Source organism: Dermacentor variabilis, unplaced genomic scaffold (assembly GCF_050947875.1).
Source record: "Dermacentor variabilis isolate Ectoservices unplaced genomic scaffold, ASM5094787v1 scaffold_12, whole genome shotgun sequence".
NCBI classification, from domain to species: Eukaryota; Metazoa; Arthropoda; class Arachnida; order Ixodida; family Ixodidae; genus Dermacentor; species Dermacentor variabilis.
In genome coordinates, this window is record NW_027460280.1 from 6,849,740 (window position 1) to 6,876,847 (window position 27,108).

The following is a 27,108-nucleotide window of genomic DNA, read 5'->3' on the forward strand; positions in this document are numbered from 1 at the left end:
GGCACTGCGCACGCCAACAGAGGATCGACAGTGAGCAGCCGGATGTGATGCGTATGTGGCGGTGCTGACGGAACTATGCAGCACATTGTGTTGCAGTGCAAAAACATTTAGCCCCAGTGTCTGGGAGACATTCCCGTACATGTTGCACTAGGCTTTGAGGCCGATGGTGGGGGGTAACAGGGGAGCGGTAGAGTGAACTAAGCGGCGCCTCGAAAGATGGAGAGCCGCAACTCTGGGGAGGTGATCTGAGAGAAGCTCACAGAGGTACGCGATGTGAGCTGCTCCTCCATAATGTATCCCGGCCCTCAACCCTCCCTTTCTTTTTTTATTGCCAAGCCGCTGTAAATGCGGCAACCCGTTACGAAGGGAAAGGCACCACGTCATCGTCAAGCTGCCATTGCAGGACGTATGAACTTCTATGGCAGCTTCGCTACCATGCGTACCTTGGTCTTGGGCAGCCACTTCAGTTGCGACGCGCTCAACTTCAGGAATGCGAGCGAAGAGTAATATCCTAAACGTAAAGAGTTGACACTCCCGTAGGCCCCTGCGGCCGACTTTGGCTCTTAGCGCACCTAGCGGAATCGGCAAAGCGCGCCAGCCTCCAAGATGGTCGCGGCACGCTGCCGAATCTCGGAGGCAATGATTTCATATTCGTGTCTTTATTTATTTCTTCTTTTGTGACCCGTAATGTTGCATAATTCGAGTTATTTTATGCAGGTGCTTGTGCCGCTGTTTACATGTTGCGACGACGAGCGCACAAAGGTGCTTCACTTTATGTTAGTTTTATTTAAATTCATATTCGTTATCCTTCAAGGTGTAACTCAGCGCAACAATCATGCCAACTGTTAATGAGGAAGTAGAACTTAATCGTTTGTGATATTGTACTTCTAATAATATTTGGGGTTTTACGTGCCACAACCACTTTCTCATTATGAGGCACGCCGTAGTGGAGGACTCCGGAAATTTTGACCACCTGGGGTTCTTTAACGTGCACCTAAATCTAAGCACACGGGTGTTTTCGCATTTCAACCCCATCGAAATGCGGCCGCCGTGGCCGGGATTCGATCCCGCGACCTCGTGCTCAGCAGCCCAACACCATAGATATTGTACTTCTAATAACTCACATCAAAAGAAGTATCGTAAGTAAATGTGCCATGTTCCTTCACTATCAATCAGCTTGCTGGACAGCCAAGAACACGAAAATAGACAATTTATTGCATCAAAATTGCGAGAAAAGTGGCAGACATGAGAACGGGAAGAAACTGCGAAGTGCAAGTAATGAAGAATAGTTGGAAATTAATGGCGTGATGGCAATAAACTTTACACAAGCATAACAACACACAGTACATGTTGCAACTATACAGAGACTGGAAAAAGAATCTACAGAGACAAGCCAGCAATTAAATTACTCAAGATGGAATTTTTCCAGAAGGAATAAAGATGGGGATTTTTCTTGTACTTTTACGAAGGAGGGTGAATTAAGGTAACAAAATTATGTGAATGGTGGCGTCCTAAAAGAAAATAGCTAGAAATAGAATTGTGCACGCACCAACATCCGAATCTCGAATGTGTAGTCCTCATTAAACAGCTGCAAGATATTGACATCTCAGTCATTAAGCACTTCGACTGTGGTGGGGGTCTTCACCTGCTGTATTCGAAGCCTTGCAATCGTCTTCTGATACTTGGAAAGTTGCCCTAGAATATTCATGATGTGCTTTGGCTGTAGAGTGTATTTCGAGGAAGGAATACCGGAGATTCCTGCAATACGTAGAATGACGGGCAGAAGGTAAGCTAAATTAGAGGCTTCAAAGCTATTGAATGTAGATGCTACGTTCCTTCGTGTAATGCATATTTTTTCTCATCTAAGGTCAAGGAAGCACTGTTATAAATCGTAAGAAACAGGAAACTTTCTACGGTAAGGACCCCATACACAATAAAACATGAAAACACGTATCTTCAGCCCAATGCAAAACAGTTAACGCTGGAGCGCAATAGCCGACTACAGTGGTTGAGACAGCGCGCATTATTGCCATACTGCAAATAGTGCTCGTGTACGGCTTTAGAAATGCGCACGTTTCTTTCGCGAAACTGGAGCACCATGCTATTTCAAATGCCGCTGCGCGTAACTTTCCTGAATAGATGAACGCAAAACCCCTCTGCTCCGAATGGCATGTGTTCGCCGAATTTCCTAACGAGCCATTTTACTTTTTTTTTCGAACTTGGTCATTGTTTCGAGCGTGCCTCGCGGCTCGGACGCTGCCGCAATTAACGCAATGCAAAATGAAATTCAACGCTGCAATTGGGCAGCAGTTGTTTATGGCTTCAAGGCCGCCGTCACTCGTTCATGCGGCGTGCCATAACGCGAATATGTGTTGAAGAACGCGCAAAAGAGCTTCCTGTGGCCTCACCGTGAAACGGCGACGAAGCACACGCGAACCCAACCATTCTTGGGCGCCTTTCAGAGAACGCCGCGAGCCCGAAGTGGGCTCGGTTGCGTCGTGCCGCATTCCTAGCGGCGACGTGGCTCTCGTCTGCGCCGCGGTCTGCCGTGTCTCGGCGCCCACGAGGTCGTTTCTGCGCCGCTTAGCGTTTTCTTATTAGTTGGTGCCACCACAAGCGGCGTGTAAGCACTGCTGATGCATGTTGACGCTCCGTAAGCGACGAGGCGTCACAGGTTAATCGGGTGCGAAAGACAAACCGTATAACTGCGTCGTCACCTCAGCGCGTTGGAGCCGAAGCTTCATGTTGCAGCACTTGGCCTAGGTGGCCTTTTACGCGTTTGCGCCGACGTCACATCCGTTACAGGAAGTTCATGGTGGACCCCGGCATAAAACACTTTCCTGCGAAAAAGGCACGAAGCATGGACGATGATTGTCAATATAAGCGACGGAAGGAGCGCGCGACCGGCCTCGGTTGACCGAGAGCACGCGCTGCCTTGGCGGAGCGCCTCGACGACGCGGTCAGCCTTTGTCGTGCGCCGCATCGTGGGGCCGGGCAGCCAGCGTGCGATGCCCCTCTCCCCGCAGCTCGGTTGCCGAGAGCGCGCGCCGCCAGCGGCCACGCAAGCGGCCGCCAGAAAAGAACGGTAGCTTTAAAAGCTGCATGGCTATGACTTTAGTGCGAAAACGCTGACTCATAATAAGGGAACCCTCAAAATGGCCTGAAAAGCCGCGGCGCAGTAATAACCACAAGCATCAAAAATACGGCCCTCTCCCAGGTCAGCTGGCGCCGAAGCGACGCTGCGCGGACAGGCGCAAAGAAGAAGACGCGGCCAGTCGAGCACGCACGCGCGGAGGAGGAGGATGACACCAGCCGCCGCCGCAAAGGTGAGCTTGCCACGCGTCCACGTTGCTCGTCGTTCCGGCCTTGGGCGTCGCGAATGTCGGCGAACGGAGCGGCCCGAGTTTCGAGAAAACGCCAGTGGTGTGTGCGATAAATGAAAGAAGCCAGAGCGATGCGCCGACTAGCTCGAGCCGATGGTGATTTTCGTTGGTGCGGCACGCTTTCTGGTACTCGGTGCTTATTGTCGGTCAACGGAATCTTTTTAGGAGTATGCTAGCACAGAGGTCTGCTAGATAGAATAACGAGAGACCTTGAAAACGGGTAAAATGCAGACATATTCTTCAGTAGTGTGTATATATATATATATACTACAAGCACAGAAAGGCAAACGTTTTCTTGTCATCTCAGCCTTGCAGTTCGCTGTTTGGGTTGATTTGAAGCTAAACGGGGGCGTCCAATTCAAGGTGCATTCTAGTAGCGCGATTAACGGGTTTCGACTACATATCAGAGGCCCCCGCTGCAGGTGACATTGCAAAGCGACGCTTCCGATGCCACTTGCAGTACACGTGTTAGCGTGGTGAAATTTGGGTGAGCTAGCTGTTCACTTTTACCATTCTCAGACGCATGAAAAAAGTCAAAGGACACACGAAGCGCTTTCTCATGTCGGTGGGTGCCGTTTATCCAATTCTTGTGAAGCATTTTCGAATAAAACAGAAAAATACACCTAAAGTATACGGAGGAGTAGCTGTCGCATATTCATTTTTAACTAGAAAGGCCAGTTCCGCAGACAGAACTTGGAGCAGGAACGATGAACTAAGTTTTGTTATACTATATTAATATGCTGTAGCATGAGGGGACAGAGAAGTTAGCGACGAGTGCCTCTTATTTTTTGTGCTTAAATAAAACCCTTCAGCTCGCTCTCTCTCGTTAAATATATATAATTTGGCTAATTAAAAGTAAAGCTAAGTTGTCGGTTCAGGGTGTCGTGGCGCTTCGTGAGAGCCTTTGTATCCGCCGTTTAAGGCCAGCACGTACAACGGCTGAAAAGGCCTCACAGGGCTTGATCTACACTATCTTTGCATTATCTACTGCTACACGAGTTTTACCGACATAAAGATGGCGACGTGGGCTGCAGAATATTACATTGGATCCACAAAATACTAACACGTGTATTTGTCTTTCTCGGGCGACACGTTTCACCGCCTAACAAATGTTATCGCACAGCGCAGGACGCGCCTGCATGTATCGGAAGTTTCCGGAATGTTATCGATGGTTCCATCCGCTGTCTGTAATCTGATTGCATGTGTGCGCGACGCGAATAATGTACAACTTTGTGGAAGGCACGCGGGTCCCAGCGATTACTCTGGAACATTCGACGACTGCTGTATAAAAGCCGACGCGCTTGACCCTCAGATCAGATTTTCGACGATCGCCGACTGTGTTCGCCGCTGTCGCCGTTCTTTGAGTGTAGGCTGTTTTTGAGGGCACAAGTTCGCCCAATAAAACGCTAGTTCCGTCTTTCCCAGTTTGGCTGCGTCCTTACCGTCATTACCACGTGACAATACAGTGAAACTTTGCTATCAATAAAAAAGGATTGTAGAGTGGGCTGTTATGCGCGAAGAATATTCTCCGAAAAACAAAGCAACAAAAACTATGTAAGCCTTAAGTGAACTAATTTAGTCGCGAAAAAGTAAAATCATAGATGGAAAGCTTTCGTTTTTTCAGGGGGAGAGTGGGCTGGGGGGGCCCGACCAGCTTTCCGAACACCACCCATATAAATGTATATAAATATATATGTAACCCTTGAAACAGCTGCACTTGAAGAAACTTGGTCTGACCTCGAAGGATTCTTCACTGAAGCGACGGCCTTATATGAGTAGGTACAAGACCTCATAGTAGGAGACAGTTCAATTGCACAGCCTCACTCCTATCCCACTACCAACAGACTGGCGTCTCTGGGATGACAACAAGCGGCTTCAGTTAAGGGCATCAGGAAGATATGTTTGTGTGCGTATTGGATAGTGCAGATACATCAATGAAAAAAAAGCCATGTAACGCCTTCTGAAATATTTAATATTCATAGATACAATCAAGGGTTTCTTTTTCCTGACGAAAGGCCATTTGAGAATATATATATATATATATATATATATATATATATATATATATATATATATATATATATATATATATATATATATATAAATTACACAATAATGCCATTTCTGAACACAACTTCTGAGTAGAACTATGACCATGAAGGAATGTGACTCCGTAACGTAATAGTTCAATTACTTTTCAAAGCGAGCCTTGTGCCGTTGGTTTCATTGATTTCCCGGCGGCGGAATAAGGGATTTCACAGTAATAAATTATCAAGCGTCTACGTAACCATATCAACAAATAGGTCAGTAAAAACTAAGAGAGCGATATCTCGGAAGCGGACACGAGAGCAAGTAGGAACAGCGTGGATTGAGCACCTCATAAAGCATATGACGAATAAAAATCAAGAAAAATGCAAAGGTTGTTTACAAATAGGTTGTGACTAGGTTGTTTTACAAATAGCGCAACAGAAGTGTACCCGAAAAGCCTGCCTGCGCTGTTACGTACCCCATTTTCGTTCCTGTGTACAACTATTGCCTTGTTTTCTAATCCACGTGGTTTGACTGAAGCTTGCCTCGCGGCCTTCTTGTCGCCTGATAGCCAACTGAATGTACGCCTCACTGTAGAAGGAGCACTCTTTAAAACCGGCGAGCACGGCTCGACGCTCCCAACTTGTCTTTTTTTCAAGACTTGCCACGCAACGTTCATGAAGGTGCACCCCTCTGTTCAAATGCGAGCGAACAATTTTCCGAATCAGTCAGTGCGCTGTTTGCGCCTGGCTGCACCTGTAGTGCGCATGCGCCGGCGTCCGCAGCGTCCGCGAAATGCGTTTCCTCGGCGACGCGCGCACTGTGGGCTCGCGCGGCGTTTGCAGCCACGCAGTTCTCGTGTATGAATGAGCGGCATCGTGGGTGCGAGAACACAGCACCGTGAGCCGGAAAGGATGGCCGCTTGATGGGCATTCCCAGAGTATTCGGGTCACGTGATTAAAACAAATTGCGGGTTTTACGCGCCGAAACCACGTCCTGATTATGAGGCACACCGTAGTGGAGGACTCCGGAAATTTTGACCACCTGGGGTTCGTTAACGAACCCCAGGCGGTCAAAATTTCAGGTAGTCGATTGGAGATCGCTGGCAGTCGCCGTCCTGTGAACACCAAGCAGGCGATAAATCTCATTTGTGGCGGTGAATCGCGCCGCCATATCCAGCTTTTCTGGATGATGGATGTTATGAGCGTCCCCTTTGGAACGGGGCGAGGGGTTGCGCCACCAATCCTTTGCTGTTATATTGCCTAATGTCCTACCTAGGTTAAACAATAAAAAAGAAAAGAAAAAACACTATGAACTACCGCACCCAAATTTTCTGATCCCATATTTCGAACTGTGCTTTTGTACGTCTCCGTTTTTTGTCCTTTTCTTCCACCAATCCTCCAATCGCCTCTTACTAATGCCTATTGCGGACATGTTTGCTTTACCACTGCTCCCGCTGAACCCAAGGGCTTCAAGGAGGCCAGTGGTGCCTAAATCGACCGCTGGTGTTTGGATCCCACCGATGGCATCGGTTGTTGGGAACTCGGCGCTGACGCCCGTGGTTGTACCTGGGTCGCAAGCCCCAAGGGTAGCGTTGGCCTGGCGGCCTGGGGTACGACTGGAAGCATCCGAAGGTCCCGGCAAAGCATGAGTCGACTGGTAACAACAAACAACTTGTTTATTTTAACATCGCAAAGAGTTGGCGGTCAGGTTGACCGAAGTAGAGAGACGGGAGAGCACTTTACTCAACAGAAGAAATCGGAGCCCTCCCTTTTGGCGTCCGGGGCAGCTGTTTTTATACTCTCGCGGTTGAGGGCAAGAAGGAACCCCTCAATAGACGAGCACGTGAATGTACAATGGGCTAATGGTGACGCACACTGTCGTAGCGCTGCCGGTCGGGCACAATGACTGGAATGAGAGGGTGATCCCTGCTTTCGCATCGCCTGGTTCAGGCACAATGACTGGAAGGGGAGGATGACCCCTGCTGTCGCATCGCCTGGTTCAGGCACAATGACTGGAAGGGGAGGATGACCCCTGCTGTCGCATCGCCTGGTTCAGGCACAATGACACATACACTCACACACGCACATGAAGACACGTGGCATCGGAACATGCCTGGAAACGCCTGGCGGGGAGCGTTGCGGCGACGCCGCACGGGCCAAAATGTCTGCCGCCCCGCCGCAGTCGCGCCGGCAAAACCGCGTGTCGCAGGCGAAACGCAACAGACCGCCCCGCCGGGGGAAGGAGATCCCGATGGAGAGGGGACTGCATCCGCTGTCCGGAGGGATGTCGCTCGATGATGCTCATAACCGAAGTCGGGCGTCCCTCGACGTTTCTTGAGCGCAGCGCACAGAGAAGGCCTCGTTCTCTCGTTCAGGTTCGCACGGGACACTGCAAAGTGACTTCGGGAGAGTTCACATTTTTGTTCTCGTTCCCGGCAAGCGTTAGAACTACGCTGAAACTCAACCGCTCAGTCAGCAAGCACGGCACAGCCCTCACTAAGCCCTGCCAGGCTCTTTCCCCTTTTTATACCACTGCCTAGTTCCTTACAGTAGTCTAGCATCACTCAGAACGCGTCCACAAATTGGAAAATTGCACTAGAAAGCATATCATCACTTTGAAACACTAAACAAAAGCAATATGTTAAAAAAAATCCTGCCTCAGGAAGAAAAACATCAGTAACCAACAATTTTGAGGCTGATTCCTACGTTAGGGGCTTCGACTTAAGCCATCGGCGTTACCGTTGAGACTCCCCTTTTTGTAACGCAGCTCAAAGGAATATTGTTGTAAAGCGAGGCTCCAGCGCAGGAGGCGGCCATTTTTGGGAGAGATGGTCTGCAGCCATTGGAGAGGGCAGTGATCCGTCTCAATGATAAACCTCGAGCCGGCTAAATAGCATGACAATTTCTGAACGGCCCACACGAGACATGCACACTCTTTCTCGGTGGCGCTATACGCCTGCTCACGACTGGTCAGCTTACGACTAGCATACAGGACGGGGTGTTCTACTTCTCCATTTTCCCGTTGGCACAGTACAACGCCCATGCCTCGCTCACTAGCATCGCATTGAACAATGAACCCTTTTGTATAGTCTGGCGATCGTAGCACAGGCTGGTTTGTTAGGGCACTCTTTAGGGCGCTAAAAGCTCTTTCCTTTGTCTCGTCCCAGACGACTGTTTGAGGCTCTGTTTTTCTTAGAGCATCCGTCAGGGGAGCCGCGATATCAGAGTACCTGGGAATGTACCTCTGATAGTAGCCGGCGACACCTAAGAACGACCGAATATCGGTCTTTGTGCGCGGTTGCGGAAAGTCTCGCACAGCGGCCACTTTTATTTCAGAGGGGCGGCGACGACCCTGACCAATCACGTGACCGAGGTAGACAACCTCGGCCTGTGCTAACTGGCACTTAGGAGCCTTTACTGTCAAGCCCGCTTCGCGCAGGCGGGTTAGCACTGCCCGCAAGTGTGCCATATGCTCAGACCAGGATGCGGAGAATATCGCTACGTCGTCTAGATACGGTAAAGCGAATTCTTGCTGTCCCCGCAACACTTTATCCATGAGGCTTGAAAAACAGTATGGCGCGTTCTTCAAACCAAAACTCAACACTTTAGGACGGAATGTTCCCATTGGTGAAATGAACGCCGCATACCTACTAGCCTCTTCTGTAAGTGGAACCTGCCAATAACCCCTGACAAGATCTAGGGTGGAAATAAACTGAGCGCTACTAACTTTCTCAAGGCGCTCCTCGATGTTAGGGATCGGATAAATTTGATCCTTAGTGATGGAATTAAGCCTGCGGTAGTCGACGCAAGGACGAGGTTCCTTGCCCGGTACCTCAACTAAAATCAAAGGGGAGGTATAATCACTCTCACCTGCCTCAATAACACCGAGCTGTAGCATTTTCTTTACCTCAGCCTCCATAATATCGCTCTGGCGGGGTGACACCCGATACGCCTTGGATCGTACTGGCTCTGGGGAGGTAAGTTCTATGTTATGAGTAAGTACAGAAGTCCTACCAGGCCTCTCAGAGAACAGACCTTGAAACTCTTGTAAGAGCTGGTGTAGTTCGGTTTTCTGCTCGGGCGACAGCGGTGCTTTACTGATAAGGTCACTAATGACTTGACCGGTGTCTTCCCTGTTCGTCACTGAGCCTAGTCCCGGAAGCTCGACCGGAAGCTCTTCAGGAACGTTTACCATCATGCACACCACTGCTTCCCTTTGTCTATAAGGTTTGAGCAGATTACAGTGGTAAACTTGCTGTGCTTTCCGCTTTCCTGGCAGACTTACCACGTAGTTAACGTCCGACAGTTTCTGAACAATTCGTGCTGGGCCCTCCCACTGCACGTCTAGTTTGTTGTTTAGCGATGTGCGCAATATCATGACCTCATCGCCCACCTCAAAACGACGGGCCCTGGCTGTCCGATCATAATAAACCTTGGCCCTCTGCTGGGCCTTTGTCATTGCTTCACCTGACAACTCCTGTGCCCTTCTTAAGCGTTCGAGGAGCTTAAGTACGTACTCCACCACGACTGGGTCGTCGCCCCTACCTTCCCACGATTCTCGAAGCATGCGAAGCGGAGACCGAAGCGAGCGACCGTACACCAGTTCAGCTGGCGAAAACCCCGTAGCTGCATGCGGCGCGGTCCTTAAAGCAAACATCACCCCAGGCAGACACAGCTCCCAGTCAGTTCGATGTTCAAAACACAACGCTCTCAACACGCGCTTCATGACGGAGTGGAGCTTCTCAACGGAATTCGACTGTGGGTGGTACACTGAGCTGTGTAGCAGCTTTACCCCACACCTTTCGAGAAAAGTTGTCGTCAAAGCGCTAGTAAACACTGTGCCCTGATCTGATTGGATTTCCGCAGGAAAACCAACTCGCGCAAATATGGACAGTAGTGCATTGACTATCTCAACTGAGCTGAGTTCTTTAAGCGGCACTGCTTCGGGGAACTTTGTCGCTGGGCAGATCACAGTCAAAATGTGTCTGTACCCCGTGGCTGTTACCGGCAGAGGTCCCACTGTATCAATAACGAGCCGTCTAAAAGGCTCCGTTATGATAGGTACCAATTTCAACGGCGCCCTTGATTTGTCCCCTTATTTGCCCACCCGCTGACAAGTGTCACATGTCCTCACGAAATGGTCTGCGTCCCGAAAACACCCTGGCCAATAGTACTCTTGCAAGAGACGGTCCTTAGTTTTCTTAACTCCTAGGTGTCCGGACCACGAACCCCCGTGCGACAAGCGCAACAGATCCTGACGATAGCATTGAGGAACAATCAGCTGATCGAACTCCACTCCTCTTCGGTCTAGATACTTCCGGTACAGGACTCCACCTCTTTCCACAAAACGCGCATTTTTCCTGGCGATACCTTCCTTGACATTGCAGCGTATGTTTTCCAGGCTGCCATCCTTTTTTTGCTCGGCTATCAAAGCCGACCGGCTGACTTTTAGCAACCTATTAAGTCCGTCTGACGTAGGCGCGATGAGCAAATCAGTAGATAGCTCTTCTAACTTTCCCGTGTCGGGCGTTTCCTCTCCAGTATCTGGCGCCTTTAACGTTACAGACTCAAGTTTATTCAGTTCGGGCGTGCTCTGAATATCAGCTTGCTGCGCCTCTGACCCTTTTTCGTTGTTTGATAACGTCGGCCCCGCAACTACCGCCTTTGCAGCGAGCTCCCGAACCTTCGACCTGGTTAAGGCCTGAACACTAGCTTCACCAAACAAAAGCCCCTTCTCGCGCAGGAGGTGATCGGACCTGTTTGAAAATAGGTACGGGTACTGGGGGGGCAGCATAGATGACACTGCCGCCTCCGTCTCAAGCGCTCCGAAAGGTCCTTCGATAAGCACTTTTGCTACTGGCAGACACACGCTATGAGCTTCCACGGCTTGCTTGATCCATGCGCACTCGCCCGTGAACATATGGGGTTCTACATAAGACGGGTGAACTACATCCATCGTAGCTGCGGAATCGCGAAGCACTCGGCACTCTTTCCCGTTCACGAGGAGGTCTCGCATGTAAGGCTCGAGAAGCTTCATGTTCTCGTCAGTGCTGCCTATTGAAAAAAACACAACTTTTGGTGTTGTTTCCGGACACTGCGCCGAAAAGTGACCCGGCTTCTGGCACGTATAACAAACGCCCGCTCGCCTCATCTCGAACCGCTTTCTGCGTTTGGCTGCCGCCGTCTCTTTACGTCTGGTCGGACTGCTTTCACTCGCATCCTCACTACGCGTGTCCCCCTTTGCTCTCATGGGTGTGAACTTCGGCCTCTCGAACTTCGAGCCAAATTCACCCTTTTGACCGTCCTTAGCTCCGCGAGCCCGACGCGTCACAAACTCCTCGGCTAGCTCAGCGGCTTTAGCCACCGTACAAACGTCTGGCCTATCCAAGACCCAGTATCGCACGTTCTCCGGTAACCGACTATAAAACTGTTCTAGCCCGAAGCACTGCAGAACTTTATCGTGGTCACCGAACGCTTTCTCTTCTTTGAGCCACTCCTGCATGTTTGACATAAGCCTATACGCAAACTCTGTATATGACTCACTTCTGCCTTTCTCATTTTCCCGAAACTTCCGACGGAACGCCTCCGCAGACAGCCGGTACTTTTTTAGAAGACTCGATTTCACTGTGTCGAAATCCTCTGCCTCCTCTCTATCCAAGCGAGCGACTACGTCGGCCGCCTCGCCGGGTAACAAAGTGAGCAAGCGCTGTGGCCACGTTTCCCGAGAGAACCCCTGCTTCTCGCACGTTCGCTCAAAGTTAACCAGGAACAAACCAATGTCCTCTCCAAGCTTAAACGGCCGCATCAGGTCAGTCATTTTGAACAATACGCGTTCTCCTGCACCGTGTGCCTGACTTCCATTACGAGCGCGTTCCATCTCCACCTCAAGACGCTTCATTTCCAAAGCGTGTTGACGGTCACGCTCTTCTTTTTCTTTCTGCTCTTTAAGTTCGCGCTCCTGTTTCTCTTTTTGCTCTAAGTTCGCGCTCCTGTTTCTCTTTTTGCTCTTTAAGTTCGCGCTCCTGTCTTTTTGACCTCTCCTCAATAGTCTCAAGGCATTCCGACAGCTCGTCATCCTCAGCCTCTAACTCAAGAATAGCCTTTAGCAGTTCTGGTTTTCTGAGTTTGTCCGAGACATCCAGACCCAACTCTCTTGCAAGCTCCAACAATTTCGGTTTGCGCAACGACTTCAAATCCATGGCTGCTCTGAATGCTGCTTTCTCTACTGCTTACTATTGTCTTGCCGCAAACTAACCCGGCAGCAACGACAACCACAATTACCAGCTCTGTTTCTGACACTAACAAAAGCCTGGCAAAGCTCAGAAGAAGAAAGTCCCGCACTCACCAAACCTCGCAGCCAAGAGTCCAGCGCAGTCGTTCCGCTGCAGGCAACCAGTCATCACACAGGGCTCGTTGCACTGCTCCCGGATCGTTGTTGAGCTGTTCAGCCTACAGTCAACTGCATATCTTCGCTGCTGGCCTCCGTTGTCGCGATCTCACCGCTGGCAGACAGTTGTTCGAAGTCGGAGGCGATCTCACCGCTGCCAACCAGATGTTTGGATCCCACCGATGGCATCGGTTGTTGGGAACTCGGCGCTGACGCCCGTGGTTGTACCTGGGTCGCAAGCCCCAAGGGTAGCGTTGGCCTGGCGGCCTGGTGTACGACTAGAAGCATCCGAAGGTCCCGGCAAAGCATGAGTCGACTGGTAACAACAAACAACTTGTTTATTTTAACATCGCAAAGAGTTGGCGGTCAGGTTGACCGAAGTAGAGAGACGGGAGAGCACTTTACTCAACAGAAGAAATCGGAGCCCTCCCTTTTGGCGTCCGGGGCAGCTGTTTTTATACTCTCGCGGTTGAGGGCAAGAAGGAACCCCTCAATAGACGAGCACGTGAATGTACAATGGGCTAATGGTGACGCACACTGTCGTAGCGCTGCCGGTCGGGCACAATGACTGGAATGAGAGGGTGATCCCTGCTTTCGCATCGCCTGGTTCAGGCACAATGACTGGAAGGGGAGGATGACCCCTGCTGTCGCATCGCCTGGTTCAGGCACAATGACTGGAAGGGGAGGATGACCCCTGCTGTCGCATCGCCTGGTTCAGGCACAATGACACATACACTCACACACGCACATGAAGACACGTGGCATCGGAACATGCCTGGAAACGCCTGGCGGGGAGCGTTGCGGCGACGCCGCACGGGCCAAAATGTCTGCCGCCCCGCCGCAGTCGCGCCGGCAAAACCGCGTGTCGCAGGCGAAACGCAACACTGGGTAGACGTCTTCACATTCTAATAAAACATGTTCAATATTTTCCCTAGCCTTACCGCAGCAAGCACATGCTTCTTCCTTCTTATATCTCGCTTTATAGGTGCGTGTTCTAAGGCATCCCGATATCGCTTCGAAAATAATGAGCTTCCCTTTGAGTTATCATGAATTGTTTCTTTCCTGATTTAGTTCTTTCCTCTTAAGTAGTTACTCATGGCAGGTTTCTTTTCCATTGCCGCCACCCATGAGATTATTTCAGCCTCTCTGACTTTCCGCTTGACCTTCTTTGTTGCTGTGTTGCCCACCCTACAGGCCGTATAGTTGCTGGTAAGCTTCCTAGTTCTTTTCCTCCCCTGTGAATCAATGTTTTTCCTGTACAGATACCTGAACACTCTCCCAGCCCGTTTACTTTCTTCCATGTTCCTTACCCGTTCTTCATACTCAATTTTACTGCGAGCTTCCCTCACTTCAAAACTAGTCCAGCCCATATCACCCTGCACAGCTTCATTTGTAGTCTTCCCGTGATCGCCCAGTGCGAGGCGACCCACTGACCTTTGGTTCCCATCGAGTCCTGATTGTACCCCTGATTTAAAGCAAACAACCGCATTTCCAAAAGTCCTGGAACCATTACACCTTTCCACATACCTCGGAGGACCTCGTACCTATTGTATCCCCATAGCGCTCTGTGCTTCCATTATGGGTGCATTTCTCTTCCCCTTCACTGTTATTGTTTTTTCATGTGTTTCCATATATCTATTGCCTTCGTTTATCCATATACCAAGGTATTTATATTCTGTTACCCGAGGTAGTTCATGGCCCTGTATCTCCACTGTCTGTGCAATGTTTTCATTGAATACCATAACACCTGATTTTCTAACACTAAATTTCAAACCTAAATTGTTGTCTTGCTGCCCACAGATATAAGCCAGACGTTGCAAATCACTTTGCTTGTTAGCTAGAAGCACAATGTCGTCCGCATAAAATAAACCTGGGAGCTGCTGCTCTATTTCTGTACCCGCTTGCCTGTATGAGAGATTAAACCCGATATTACTTCCTTCTAGCGCCCTCTCCATCCTCACGATGTACATCATAAACAGCAGTGGGGATAAAGGGCAGCCCTGCCTCAGTACCTTGTTGATATGAACTTTCGCCTCGTTCCTCATCCCTTCCCATTCAACGCAAACGGTATTTTCGAGGTAAATCTCTCTCAAAAGCTGTAGACAATCGTCACCTAAGCCTTCCCCTTCCAGAATAGCCCACAGTGTTGCGGTCTACGTTGACATGTGTCTAAAATGTCTAAAAAGGCCACATATAAAGGTTTGTTTTCTACTTTTGATATTTGAATACACTGAGTAAGAACAAACAAGTTATCATCCAAACGCCTACCTATTCTGAAGCCATTCTGAAGTTCTCCCAAAATGCCATTATTCTCTGCTTATGCTTAAAGCTTTAATTTGATTGCCTGCATTGCTACCCTGTATATTACCGATGTAATGGTCCACGGTCTGGATGGATGGATGGATGTTATGAGCGTCCCCTTTGGAACGGGGTGGTGCGTTGCGCCACCAAGCTCTTGCTATTATACTGCCTAATGTCCTACCTAGGTTAAACAATGAAAAGAGAAAAAAAACACTATGAACTACCACGCCCAAATTCTCTGATCCCCTATTGCGAACTGTGCTTTTTTTTTAATTAGGAAGGAACAGCGCCGAATAAGACGATCACAAGTGGGGAGAACGACAAATGACAAGCGCCACCTTGTTCAGTGTCGTTGGCGCTTGTTGGCGCTTGTCCTGTGTCGTTCTCCCCCACTTGTAATCGTCTTAGTTGGCGCTGTTCCTTCCTAATTCAACTATGCACCATCTAGCCCAAATGAATGTTGTCCGGAAAACTGTGCTTTAGTACGTCTCCGTCTTTTGTCGTTTCCCTACTTTTCTTCTACCAATCCGCCAATCGCCTCTTACTGGACACCCACGAACCAGCGCCCCAAGGAGCCCCGGTACGAAGCTAGCGCGTTTTCAATGGAACGAGCAGTTTTTTTGCGAATAACTACAGCTCCAGGTCGACTAGTGAAAAAGGCAGGTGACAAACATCTTCAGGAAGACAATCCACACGAGGCAAATTCAGTGATGACGCTGTGGCAAGGAAGAATTTTGTTCCCAGAGCGGTTAAAGATTCAGCAATCGAAGCCCATCGAAAAGACGAAAATGTGTACTCGATTTCCGAGACAAAAACAGTAGCTGTGATAAAACAATGGCTGATATCGTAATAGCTGTTGCAGCTTGTGTAGTCCGGAGACTCAGCCTTCGATTGATGCCTATCTCGACTATCTACACATGGCGTAACACTGTTCCCGAAAGCGATTTTTGAAACAGTTATGCAAGTTCACATAGTATCTATAAAAAACCCGAGCGTATCACTTGCGGAAGCGTTGGAAGCCGAGTCGTTTAATCGCTCGAACCTGTCGTCATGCTGGCAGCGGTTCGATACCATGTTGCGTGATGCTGTTTTCTTTAACGACACGTCGGGCTGAGTTCGACAGTCTCCCAACAGATGGTTTCAGTTTTTTTTTTCAGGAATGCTCTTCATATATTATATTTTCTATATTTAATTCATAAAACTTAGCAATAGGTTGCTTATTTGTTAAGTCATGACTTTTATTATCAGATTTTATTCCTTGGACCACATAACAACAAGCATGCGCATGTCTGTGTTACGTTAAAAAAAATATCGTTGCTCGTAGCATGGACATGCTCGAGAATTCTGGGCATTGCACCATCCCGTGGAACTTCACGGTGGTGCACATCCGTGGCTCAAAGGGCAAAGTTTTAAACAGTTTTATTTCTACATAACAGCCGAGTGCTTAGCCTGAACATTGGTGGTGCATTAAAGTACGGATTTGGTCGGGCATGTCACACGACAGAAGCAAATGGTTTTGCACCCTCGAGGGCACATTGACTTGAAGAAGCGCCAAATTCCAACCGTAAAGCGATTTATTACAGCTGGCGTCTGAACGGTAATTGCAGAACGAGTGTCATTTAGTCTGTTTGCACGCGCATGTTTTTTTGAGGCAACAGGGAACGAGAGGGAGTATATATGTTTGTGTACACCTTGAGCGTGCGTGCTCGTGTACTTGCGTTTGCGTGTACATGCGTGCGTACATTTTTGTACGTTTGTGCATGCGTGGGCGCGTGCAAATGTGAATGCGGGCGAACATGTGTCGTATCTTTCTCTCTGTGTTAGTGAGGGAGGGAGCGAGCGAGCTCGCATTACACCTACTCTTGGGAATAAATTGGATATAGCGTTTATTTAAACCCATATTTAAATCTACGAGACAGGAATGAATGCAATTGTTTTTGTAGCATTATCCCTTTCTGCAAGCGAAATCAACGCAAAAAAACAACTAATTTCTCTTCACTGTGTGAAGAAGTATTGCCAGCGAAGCTCTGTATGTGGGCCCCTTAATGGCGAACTGCACCTCCGCCGCGGGTCGGCCCGTCATTGCACTATCTTCGGGATATTGTTGTACACGCGGACAGTAGGGAAAGTAGCCCTCAACAGCTTCGCTGAAAGAAACGCCTCAGCCGTCAATAACGGCGCCCCAGACTTGGTTAAGATGGCACCATCGGCAGCTACCGAGCTGTTCACTTTCGTTATCTTTGTTCCTTCGGCGGCGGCGCATCGTCTTGATGCCAGCGACGCGCTGAATCTGCACTACTATTTCGTCATGCATCGCATCTGCGACCAAGCAAGCTTTCGGTGGCACACGTTCCCTGCTATATTGAAACTAAAATTTTAAACTGCTTGGTAAGTGATACTTGTTGGGGAGGCTAGTTGGTGCATGTTTCCAGAATGTTTCCAGTCCCGTCTCGCTTGCTATGTGTTGTCTTTTTCGGCGCTACAACCCTCTTCTGTAAACTGCTTGCCTTCGAAAAAACAGCATGAATGAAAATCGAAAGTGGACTGGCCATAAGGAACATGCTCACGGGGCCATGCTAGTGATGACAACATCACAAATGATAGGTGTGGTCAGGTTGACGTTACAGGTTGCAAGGATTGACTGACGGGCTAGTTGGGTCATTACCACAGAAAGAACAGCGCTTGAACTTGTTAGTGCAGTGTGTGTGTGGTTCCTTTCTTTGTGTCCCGTTTTGAAGCGCTGTTCTGTGACTTTAGAGGTGTTCTTTTTCTGCGTCAGTTAGCGTTTAATTGGAAATTTTTTGTACGCATAGCTCTTACAGAAGCATGCTTCATAAAAGTTTCTTCGCTCGGCTAGATAATCTCGAGGACAAGCTCCAAATTACTCATTTTCTTTAGCCACTCAAGATCAATCATTACAAAATTAATTAAGTTCATTAATTACGCACACAACTTCTCAACTTACTCCGCATCTGGAGGTTACCAATCTGAACACTCGAATGATAAAATGATGTCACCAATATTTGTAGTCGTGGTTTAATAGTTTTGTTTGATCCGCTTAATATCAGCCGGCATATTGATGGTGCAGTTGGCTTCTTATAAAGCAAGTGTAAAAGCTTGGACAAGTTTTCTTGCCGCAAATCAAGTTGATGAACTTAACCGCATGTGCTCAACTGTGCACTTGCGCCTTTACAACCGATTCTGCTACATTATACAAGAAGCACCTCAGCGCTACGGTACATCACACAAGGTGAGCGGAACATTGTGCGCGCTCCCGATTAGATTTCTGAGCGTTGGTGGCATCAAGCTCGGTTTCCTGGCATCATCAGGAATAAAAACAGCTGCCTGGGGGAAAGCATTGAATACATCTTCAGTACATTGGAACATACATTGGAACATACATTGGAACATACATTGGAACATACATTGGAACATTGGATGAAGGACGTTTTGTTTCATGCACCTCATTACATATCTTCAAGGACCGATCATCGCTTCAAGGTGGGGCTGCCTTCTTGTCGCACAAAATTGTGTAATGACTCTTTTGTTTCTAGAACAAGTGTTGCATGGAACCACCTTCCCTCCACAATCGCCAGCATAGCTGATGACCACCAGTTCAAGATCGCTTTACAAGACGCCTTGTAATATTTTTGTTTATTTGTTTGCTGCACGCCTTGCCATTTCTTCCCCACTCCTTTCTGTAGTGCCTTTGGGCCCTGAAAGTATATTAAATAAATAAATAAATAAATAAATAAATAAATACGGATCAGCGCGGACAGTTACGTTAGAACGAAAAGTACTGAAATATTAAGACGAGGGTTTTGCTGCATATATTTTGGCTGTGTAATGTTAAGATCTAAAGCTGAAAATACTGTGCTTTTGTGACATTTAAAGCTGACATATGTACAGTCACGTGGAATATGAGCTCCGACACTAGTGCCCGTGGTGGAACTGGCCCCTCGACTGCAGAGCTACATTGAACCAAGAAATGCTGGTTTGATAAATACCAGTAATCGGAAAGTGTTTAGCGTTTGAATGTTTGGTATTCTATATTTGGTATTTGGTAGTCTTGGGGGCCGTTTTTACCTCGAGCACTATGTGTCAGCTAATATTTGAAGCAACTGTACACTATTTTTGTCTTTTTTGGGGGTTCTATTCCGGACATTCCACCATTTTCTTCAATGCGTGACCTAGACTCGACGCGTACAAAGTGGCGTTGATGGCCCTGTTTTGCTTTCGTAACGTGTCGCAAACTTGACGCTTTGCCTAAGAAACTAAAATGAAGGCACGGAACCGAAGGTTCTTTGTAAAGCAAAACAGTTTTCCTCTGCAGTAAAAATAAAGCAGCTAGCTGAAAGCATACGATTTACTCCGTCAAAAAGGCTTCTTGCTTCCGTCGTCTGCTGCGTATCAGCCGTCGCCTGCTTCATTAGATAGGATACGTGTACCCTGGAAACGGAATGAGTCATCGTATATTGTCGCCGCTTGTTTCCTGCCCTGGGTCAGCGTACCAGTGGTGATGAGCGCACATTCGGGGCCGAACGCCGAGGGCGCTGCCGTTCGCTGCGCAGCGCGTGCACCTTGCGTGGATTTCTTTATGTAAATTAACTGCCATTGTAGTAGCCTCTACTGATGTGAACAGTCATTAATCTTGATTGCAATACGAATACAACAGTGAAAAGTGCGAAACGTTGCAGAATTAAGGCTTGTAATGTTCAACCAATAGGATTACAAATAAACGCGTTCTTTTAAATAACGATGACCCAGAACACAGATTCCACCACCACCCGAGAGCGATGCAATACTATGAGCACGCGTTATGAACAAAAGATTTTCATGGCGCCATGCGTGTCGAGAATAGAGCCTTGGTTGAGCTTTCTATAGCGTCTCACCACTGTTCCAAAGTTATCGCTCGGCTCAAGACGCGCCTGCATGCATTTCAAATGTGTTGTCACGGATTCAGTAGCAAAGGAGCGTTATGTAACCAGATTTCGCGCGTGAAGTGAATGCTGGCGTACATTCTCAATCACATTTGAGCGCTGCACTGCAATCTACGAGCATTCCAATCTGATAAACCGATGCCTTGATCCGTAGATCAGTTTCAGAGGAAGCACTACTTTGCGCGCTGCCATCGTTGTGCTTTGAGTGTTTTTTTTTTTCAGCGCAAGCTCGCCTTCTAATGAGTTAGATTCGTGACTCTTTTGGAACTCCCTTGTTCACATCACTATAACGGGACAGTATAGACGTGCTACATTTTTACTGAGTGAATACTGGGAAATGGACTGGGACTTTTCTTGCGTGTGCGTTTACAGATTTAAGGCAGCAATTTATTATTCATAGTTTTTAATTTAGGAGGTTGTAAAAGACAGCCAGCTTATATTAACAGGAGGTCTTAAGAATAAAGAAAACTTAAATGCTTATTAGTCAGCTTTCACATCATGGCAAGGAAGGAAACTTCAATAAAATATCCTTACGATAATTAAAAGCCTATCGGCTTGAAGATGTTTCATCTGAGTTCCCCTTTGCAAGCTGATACCGTCCTGAATGTGGTTCGTATCGTGGGCCCTTGAGATATGTCCAACGGTCGAACAAAAGGTTATTCCCAATGTTTCATGTCAGGAAGCCGTGTTACCCTCCTGGCCTTCACTCCGGTTCGTAAACACGCATAATACGAAAGTGCTGCGTGAAGAGTGTCGTTAGACCAAACCCGCAAGCTAGTGCAACTCGCCTCTATCGATGGAAAACACGAGGAAGGCGGGAGATGGAAGTTCAAGACGATGAGAAAAATGAGAACAAGGTCAAAGCAGGAGCCAAAAATCTATATAAGCTTAAATGACATCTAACGATGCCATTTAGGCTTAGACAACACATGTGTATTTTAAATCGACGCATCACGAATCCGAAAAGAGCTACCCGCGACCAGCCCAGCTAGGTTTCTTTCAACCCGCCGTGGTTGCTCAGTGGCTATGGTGTTGGGCTGCTGAGCACGAGGTCGCGGGATCGAATCCCGGCCATGGCGGCCGCATTTCGATGGGGGCGAAATGCGAAAACACCCGTGTACTTAGATTTAGGTGCACGTTAAAGATCCTCAGGTGGTCGAAATTTCCGGAGTCCTCCACTACGGCATGCCTTATAATCAGAAAGTGGTTTTGGTACGTAAAACCCCATAATTTATTTGATTTTTATTTAGGTTTCTTTCATTTCGTGCTTCGTCCTAACGGCTAATAGTAGCTTCTTGGTGGTTTGGGTGAGGAGAAGGACGCTTATTCTGCAGCCCATATGGGGACAGGGCACAGCGTACTGGGGAAAGGGGAATGAAAGATGAGGGGGAAAGTGAGGGTAGGTGTCGGTCAGGCAAAGGACATCCAGGGACGGAGATGGCCGGTGAGGAAGGCATCAGGCTGTTTCACATGGCGCGATTGGGGCGAAAGAAATCGTTCTGCCGCGCACGTAGCAGAGCGATTTTCACTGACAGCTGTCACATGCGTTTGCGGCAGCGCAATTTCTGACGCAGCGATGTGCAAGGTTGCCTCCTGCTCGCGAAGTATCCATGCCTGCATCGTTAAAGAAAAACAACACGGAAACTAGTGATATGTTCAAATTTTCCTACATTGCCCCTCCCACATCGCACCGATCGCGGCGCGACCAACTTGTTGGAATCCAGTCGCGGAGAGCCCACGACGTGGGGGCGGTCGCTGAGCGACGGAATTCGCTGTGTCACTGACTGCAAATGGCGCCATGTGCCCATGGGGCGCCGATGTGGCGATCTAGGAGCCCGTGTTTCTCCACATATAGGCTTACCAATGCAGGAAGTGTGTGGCTGAATCGGCTGGGAGGCGCCAGTGCCGAGCTCTAGGCGCCTTCTGCGGCGAGGCCATCCGCGTGGAGCAGCTTTGGGGCTCGGTTGGTGTCCGGATGGCTGGTAGCGACAAGCTGTTTCAGTCGCAGTCTGCAGAATGTTTATTTATTCACTCACGAAAATAAAAGCGCAGTAACGAGATATACAGAAGGAGGTTCCAAAGCTCAAGGCTGTAAGGGGACCTCCTGTTCTAATTTGAAAGAACAGAACAAATCACGTTAGAGCAAATGCAGCAAAGTTGTAAAGTTGCCAACATAGAATTACACACGACAGCAAAGGAACTGAAACATATAATAGTATACAGAATTGCGCTTTCAACATACGAAAAGTAACAAATCAATTCAGGTTAATGCAAATACAGCAAAGAGATAGAATTGTTAACATGTATTAACGGAAGAAAACAAGTAAACTGAAACCGTGACGTACGCTGTACAGAATTACACCTTGTACTGAATTAAACACAAAATATACCAGGGGAAGTGAAATGTAGCCAATAGGCAGAGTTTTAACAAGTACTGACACAAGGAAACAAGTGGACTGAGATATGGTGAAATGTTAGAGATATAATGATTTACACATAATAAAGCAAACAGAACATGTTAAATTACATCACAGCATTCACAAGTTAAGTAAATATGAGAATAAATGCTTTTTAAAGCTGCCCATACTAAAAGACAGCTTTATGTCCGTTGGAATACAGTTCCAGAAAGACATCGCGGTGAACGAAGAAGTGAATTTTCCAAAAATAGTTCTGATTTTAGGTAATAAGAAGTTGTTAGCTAATGCAAATAGTTTTATTATGATTAGCAAGTTCCGTGTTAAAGATTATTTGGGGAATGTTTGAGTGGAGGGAATTGTAGACAAGGATTGCCATGTTTAATTGAAATAGTTTATTAATTGTGAGAATGTGATAATCTTGCAAAAGAAGAGATGAACTACATCAGGATGACTGGAAGGTAATAATGCGGATGGCCTGGTTCTGGACGTATTGTAAAGGGACAAGGTGAGAGCTATATGTTTTGGGGCCCCAAGTCGCAATGCAGTAGGTGAAGTGACTGTGAATGAATGCACGATAAAGAGAAAGCAAGGTTGGTAGGCCAAAGTATGGACGTGCTTTTATAAGAATCCGGATACCATATCCAATTTTTTGCTTTAGATGTGAAACATGGGTAATGTACTTTAAGTTGGTTTGATGGGATAACTATCGATAGCTATAGTCGGAATATTTAATACTTTCTGTTGAATGGGGTGAAATAGCATGAAGACTGTTTTACTAGCGTTAATTTCTAAAGAGTTACGACGACACCAGCGAATAATATTTTCCATATCGGCATTGAGCTTAGAACTTGAGCTATTAATGTAGGTGTCAGCAGTTAGAATCGTAGTGTCGTCCGCATAGATATAAGGTTCACAATGCGAAAGATGGGCAGTTAGGTCATTAATGCAGATAGTGAAGAGTAATGGGTCTATTATAGACCCCTGAGGAACTCTCCTATCAATTAATTTGAAGTTAGAAAGGTGATTAGAAATGCTATCAGCCTGTTGTCTGTTAGTTAAATAATCGTGAACAAAAGCCAGCACTGGTCCTTCTACACCGATTGCGTTTAATTTAGTAATTAAAATATTATGAATAATTGAATCAAGCGCTTTGGTGAGGTCAATAAACACTGCTCCAGCATATTTACCTTCGTCAATGTGGTGCTTAATTCGATCAGTGAATGAAAGAAGTACAAGATTACTAGAGTAACCTGCACGAAAACCAAACTGCGTGGTGTAAAGAATGTCAAATTTTGTTAGATACTTAGTTAGACCCTTTTCAAAACATTTCTCTATAATTGTGCTGAACACGGATAATATAGCAATAGGGCGATAGTTAGGAATCAACCCCTTATCACCTTTTTTAAATACAAGGACTATTTTGGCTTTAAGTTTAGCTGGAAATACACCGCATTTAAATAAAAGCGTAATTACATAAGAAAATGGGTCAGCAACGATATCAGCAACATATTCTTGGTGCACTGGTTGTATTGCATGAAGACCTGCCCTTGTTAGCTTTAGTTGTTGTATGACATTGTATGTTTCATCCTGAATGGTAGGATATAAAAAAAAGATTGTGTTTGTCTATGGGGTGTTGTTATAGGACTGGTAGGAAGGGGCTTATAAAATTCAGTTGCGATGTCTGATGGATTTCGATACGTACGAAGTCCGATGCTGCGACTGCTCTGGTGAGGGCGGTGGGCGGCCTTGCCAAGCACGTCCGCCTCCTCCTTCCCCACGATTCCCACGTGGAAAGGCAGCCAGCGGAAGGAGATGGCTACCCCCACAGCAAAGAGGGCACAGAGTTTCGCTTTCAGGAGGGTGACTCCGTGTCGATGGTGATCGGTGAGTGCCTGGAGGTCGCGCGTCACTCAGCACTGCTACTGGGTGCCTCGGGAGGTCCTCTGCCAGGTGATTTGCAGTCAGGTGAAGTTCCGCCAGCTCAGCTGCCGTGGAGCTCGCACGAAACGGTAGCCGGCACTGTTTGCTCTGGCCTTCAGATGGGATGGTGCAGGCCGCTGCTGTAGGGCTGCTGGGGAGCACGGAGTCATCCGTTGACACGAGCAGCCTTCCGTCCAGCTCTTCCTTTCCAGCAGCAGCCTGCTGCGGCGTCCGGAGCTTTGATGCACCAATCAGGAACAGGTGCACCTCTGGAGGTTGCTCGTGTGGCGGAGGTGTGACCACTGGCACTGGTCGCTCCACAGTCAGCTCCTTGTGAAGCTGGCCCCCCGATAGCGGTTGGCTCCGCAGTCGGGAGTGTAGAGCCCCACCATCCGGAGCACGGTGCAGACGGTGCCCAAGGGCACGCAGGAACATGTGTAGCGATAATGGCCAGTCGCCCGCCTCAGCCAGTGTGGCAGCAACTATAGAGTGCTTCGGGAGACTGAGGATGCTCCTTATCACACTCCTGTCTCTCGAGATGCTGTTTCCTTGCTGGAGACAGGAGAACCAGCGGAACGACATACAGCAGGATGGATGTGGCTGCAGCTTAGTTTATCCGCAGCGCCCACTTGACGGTGCAGCCCCGGCAACGTTGCTGCAGCTTGCTCACCGCCCCCTATACTCTGCGGACTTTGGTGGGGACAGTCTTGGCAGCAGGCATCCGACAGAACCTGTGATCAATGGTTAGTCCCAAATAGGTTACCTCCCGCTTCTATGGGACGGTGGTGCTTGCAATCCGCAGCTGCTTCGCGCAGTGGCGTGTACAAGCCCGCAGGTGTACAAGTAGTGCCTCGGTCTTTCCCGGGGACACAGACAGGCCAATGCCACCGAGGAAGGTGAGCCCCGGATGGCAGCGATGCTTCTCCTGGGTCTTCGAACCCATAGCGCTGGGTTCGAGGACCCAGCGCTATGGCTGCTCTAAGTGTACAACGCCAGTCCTTGACCGCGGCTGTCCTCATGGGCATCAGCGAGCACGCCCTAATCGAGCGCCTAGCAGACCGGTTGGCTGAGAGGTCCCCAGCCCTGCAGATCCTGTCCTCCTCGGCTGCCACAAGACGCCGCCTTCCTCCCTGCCATCACCCAGCGTGGGTGGCAGCACAGACCTCTGCCCTGTGCAGCGAGCCTCTCCACATGCACGGGCTCGAGTCGGCGCTGGCTCTTACACGACGACGGAGTGCTCCAGGAGCCGACGGCATAACTTGCCAGATGCTGCGAAACCTCGCAGAGCCGCAACGGGAACGACTCCTGGGGCAGTTCAACGCCACCTGGAGCACTGGGGGCCTGCCCAAGAGCTGGCTGATGGCTGTGGTGGTGCCTCTGCTGAAGCCAGGGAAGCCTGCGACATTGCTCTCCTCCTACAGGCCAGCCTCCTTGACCTTTGCAGCATGCAAGGTCATGGAGAAGATGGCTCTGGTGCGGCTTGAATGGATGACTGCTCGGCGGGAGTACTTTGCAGAGCAGCCATCTGGCTTCAGAGACAAGCGCTCAACTGTAGACTCCGTTGCAGACATGGTAGCTACCCTGGAGGATGCCAAGGGCAGTGGGGACGTCGCTATGCTGCTGCTCCTGGTCGTCCAGATTGCATTTGACCGGCTGCCGCACGAGGTGATCGAGGCTGAACTGCTAATAGTAGCTCACGGAGCTGAGCACTGATCGTGGAAGGAGCAGAGAAGGTGCTCTATACTGTCTAGTCACCCACCGAAAATTGAACGCCGCGCTGCTGGCCATTCCTTGAAAATTGCATATGAGACGCCGAACCATTTGCAACACAGCAACACTGTTTTTCGACTGCAGAGTCTAGGTGAGAGACAAGGTGGTTATTCAGATGAAGACACTATTTTCTGCAGCAGTTTAGGCATTAATGAACGAATGAATTGAATGCCTCCATTTATTGAGAAAAAGGAGGAGCAAACATCAGTGGAAGCACGTCCAGCAAATAGGGAAACCAGCGGGGGACAAAGAGGAAAAGCCGGACTCCGGGTGGCAGGCGAAGTCGCAGTTTAGGGTCGAGAGAGAGGTTGGTGAAGCCGGTTAAATTCCAGTGTAGATGTGTGATGTGGCGAGTAAATGATTGGAGTCACCGGCGAGCATCCGTCCTTTGCGGTATTATGAACACCCGCCATTCTTGCTAATAAACGTTTACTGAATACGAATCTTGGCAATTACTTATTCATAGGCCATGCCTCGCCGCTTATTCCTTAGTGGCAGGCTGTGTGGATTACAACTGCGCTGTCGCGACAAGTTACGCGCATACCGTGACGCTTGCGGTTACGGTTGCCATACTCGTAACTCTTGCGATTGCAGGAATAATATAAACATCGTTTTACTGCATAAGTTAGAGAACAGACAGTTCAGAACAGCGTTTCTCGCCTTACATACGCTCAACGCAAACACCATTGCAGCATGTTATGGTGCGCATCCCTGCAAGACACAGACGTGAACGCAAACATAAGAATGCGTTGGAAGACAGGGTGCCGTCTTGCGTCTCGTGCCAAACATATCCAAGCCAACAATCTATTAGCAACCATGCTGTCGTTTCTATGCAGGGAGGTTATATACGTAAACTTCCGGAATGACACTCCCAGCCGCCGCCTGCGGGAGCGCATGGAGCCGGCGGCGTAGAAGAGTTACAGCACGTGGCCGCGGTGTACGCGCGGCTCTCCCTGAGCT

The 27,108-nt window shown here is 48.5% G+C and overlaps 1 protein-coding gene across 2 annotated transcripts in view; it reads left to right on the top strand.

The window, feature by feature from the left end:
* Window positions 1–3,053: 3,053 nt before the first annotated feature.
* LOC142566308 (uncharacterized) overlaps window positions 3,054–27,108 on the top strand; it is a 951,081-nt gene continuing 927,026 nt past the window's right edge. The window contains exon 1 of one of the 2 annotated variants that reach the window (XM_075677216.1): window positions 3,054–3,326. In XM_075677216.1, the coding sequence (XP_075533331.1) occupies window positions 3,303–3,326 (24 nt within the window). In that variant the 5' untranslated portion in view covers window positions 3,054–3,302. The remainder of the gene's footprint in view (window positions 3,327–27,108) is intronic. The other variant, XM_075677215.1, reaches the window with a different exon arrangement.